Source organism: Mandrillus leucophaeus, unplaced genomic scaffold (genome assembly GCF_000951045.1).
Source record: "Mandrillus leucophaeus isolate KB7577 unplaced genomic scaffold, Mleu.le_1.0 Scaffold1599, whole genome shotgun sequence".
In the NCBI taxonomy this organism is placed as follows: domain Eukaryota; kingdom Metazoa; phylum Chordata; class Mammalia; order Primates; family Cercopithecidae; genus Mandrillus; species Mandrillus leucophaeus.
Genome location: NW_012101586.1, coordinates 381,517 through 384,587, shown reverse-complemented (window position 1 = coordinate 384,587; position 3,071 = coordinate 381,517). Strand labels below are relative to the sequence as shown.

Below are 3,071 nucleotides of genomic sequence, written 5' to 3'. Positions count from 1 at the left end.
TGAAGCACATCACTGAGAAATAAAGAATAGTGTGGTTGTTTTTCTGTTTAATGATCAGCTGTATGGTAGATTCACATCCCTAAACTGTGAGCAATTTTACATAAAGTCAAGAAAATATCAGTTGCAGGTACAGGTTACCCAGAGACATAAAACTGGGAATGCAGTTCTTGCTCTTCCTACATGGAGAATTTCCTTGTGAACTGTTGGCTCATGGCTGTGGCTTTGTCACTTCCAAGCTGGGGGAGGCTCATGTCTCACTCAGAGTTAACAAGAACCTGGAAGCCCTGACAGGACCTGATTCCACATGACCAGGGAGACTGTGTGGGAACTTTGTAACGCCATTTGGAAAAAACATCATGCAAAGTTATTTCTTATTTGTTCTATATCATTAACCTAGAAGATTCTTCCCTTAAGAGAGTTATCTGGGCCAGGCACGGTGGCTCACACCTGTAATTCCAGCACTTTAGAAAGCCAAGGCAGGCAGATATCCTGAGGTCAGGAGTTCAAGACCAGCCCGGCCAACATGGGGAAACCCCATCTGTACTAAAAAAAAAAAAAAAAAAAAAAAAAAGGCCCTCTGGTTAACCTTGTATATGTGAGATGATTATGATGGGATAGAACTCAGATTGAACAACTGGTCACCAGGACTTTTATATTCACTGCCTGAGGCATAAAATTTTGTCTCTCTTTCCTTTTCCTTACACTGGGCTCTTAGCTCTTAATGTAGATGCTCACGTCATTCTCTCTGTGAGGCCCTTGGACAGAGAGCTCTTATGCGGTTCACTTACCAGGTGCCAGGGCAGGGCAGATTCTAGTATTTGAGCTGAACATTCTTGAACAGTTATCCTGGTAATAGCAGGTACCAGACAGCCCTTGAACTGGAAGCAGCTCCAGGCCACTTTTTATTTGCAGGCTCTCAGTCCAACAGTGCTAGTGGGGATAGGGCTGTTTCCTTCTCTAGATTGACTGGGAGGAAGTCAAGTCAGATGGCATTCACCTCCCAGAGATGCATCCTGGACACACATTTCCACATGGTCAGGGTTCTGGTGCTTTCTTACAGTCATGCCCTACACAATGTGTCCCTACAAAAGGTCCCAACTTTCCCCTTCAGATCCTTCTTCCCTTGATTGTCGGCAGACTTGACTGAATCTCTCTCTGTTTTGTTCCAAGGGACAATTTATATCACATTGTTCACAGAAGAGACATTCCCCCTGTCCCATCAACCTTTTCCACACCACTGCACCCACCGTGGGCTGTCTGGTATCTGCTGTTTCTAGTATTTGCATACTGTCCCCTAGGGAGGACCTTCCCTTGTGAGTCTGAGATAAAAGCTCAGCTCTAACCTTGCCTTAACTGATCAGGACTCCTCAGGTCACCTTCTCACAATGAGGCTCCCTGCTCAGCTCCTGGGGCTGCTGGTGCTCTGGCTCCCTGGTAAGGACTGAAGGAGATGAGGGAGGAGAATTGGGTGGGAGGTGAGCTCTGTGGGCTCCACAGCTTCACATGTTTATTCCAATAATATGATAGAGTCACATGGTCCATGCTCCAGGGAATGGAATTCACGTGTGTCTGATGAGTAATCAGGATTCAACTCCAGGAAACGATGACCAGTGCTCTGATTCAGAACTTGAAAATAAAGAGTTCCCTGCTGGCTAGTAAATAATGGGTTTATTTTAGAAAGTCTACTTTTCATGATATAAATCAAAACTTTAAAAATGTTAATGTAAATCAATATCACAAGAGAAATTCTGAAAGTTGCTCATAATGATCTATATAACCTTGCATTTCTCTGTTATTATTCCAGGATCCCGTGGGGATATTGTGATGACCCAGACTCCACTCTCCCTACCCGTCACCCCTGGAGAGCCGGCCTCCATCTCCTGCAGGTCTAGTCAGAGCCTCCTGCATAGTAATGGGTACACCTATTTGCATTGGTACCTGCAGAAGCCAGGCCAGTCTCCACAGCTCCTGATCTATTTGGGTTCCAACCGGGCCTCTGGAGTCCCTGACAGGTTCAGTGGCAGTGGGTCAGGCACTGATTTCACACTGAAAATCAGCCGGGTGGAGGCTGAGGATGTTGGGGTTTATTACTGCGAGCAAACTCTACAAACTCCTCCCACAGTGGTACAGCCTCGAACAGAAACCTCCCTGCTGGGTTGGCCCAGCTGCCCACGTGCACTGCTTGTCTTAGGGAGTAGCTGAGCAGAGTTTCTGAGTCTCCAGAACAGAAGGCTGTTGGAGATGTCAGGGCAGGGTTTGCTGCTGAGGACGTTGGTCCATGAGAAGCTCAATAGCACCTCAGATCCCAAATGTTAAATCCCTACCAGCTGCCACAGCCTGGGGAAGGCATAAGGAGGAGGAGAATTCATGGGGGCCACGTGCCCTGGGAACAACCAACTGTGATGAAGGGAGAGTGAATGAAAGCTCACATCCTCACCGTCCCTGTCTTGCCCACATTTGTCAGGTATGTGCAACTGTCAGAATAACCAGACCGTGAATGCAGTTTAGTGACAACACAAGTAGAACATATATAGGAAATGACTAGCTTGGGGTTTATTTCAAACACGATGGCACTTAGTCATGTTAGGGAACTCATAGTCTCCCGTCTCCCTAATTCTGCTCTCTGACTCGCACTAAATCCTCCCCTCCAGTGTCTTACAGGAGAAAGCACTGTGCACAAGCTGTCAGCAGGGGAGTATGGCTAAGGACACTGAGTAAAAATCTTTGATGTTGGATTGTTCAAATAGACTTTGTAAACTCATGGCAGGTATGAGATCCTAATGTGAAAAATTGATTACTCCTAATTATTATTTGGCAAGTGAAAAGCAAGTTTTCAGAATTCCAAAAGTGGCCTTTGAAAATAAATTGCATAAATTCAAAGATGGAAAATATAAAGTTTATTTCAAGTTCAAAAGGAAACATTCAGAATTATGTTAGATTTTTATTTCTCTTCCAAATTCTAAAATTTTTGAAAGTATTGAGGCTAAGTACTATTTTAAAGTAGAAATTTATTATTGTATTTTCATAAGAAAAGGTTTCAAAGGGTACAGAAATGCATTCTTTTCACATGG

General features: G+C 44.5%; 1 gene segment (V, D, J or C); it reads left to right on the top strand.

Moving 5' to 3' along the window:
* Positions 1–1,355: 1,355 nt before the first annotated feature.
* Positions 1,356–2,705, top strand: LOC105536479. The segment is given in 3 exon segments: positions 1,356–1,434; positions 1,805–2,124; positions 2,652–2,705. Coding segments are annotated over 3 exon segments (423 nt in total).
* The last annotated feature ends 366 nt before the right edge of the window (positions 2,706–3,071 follow it).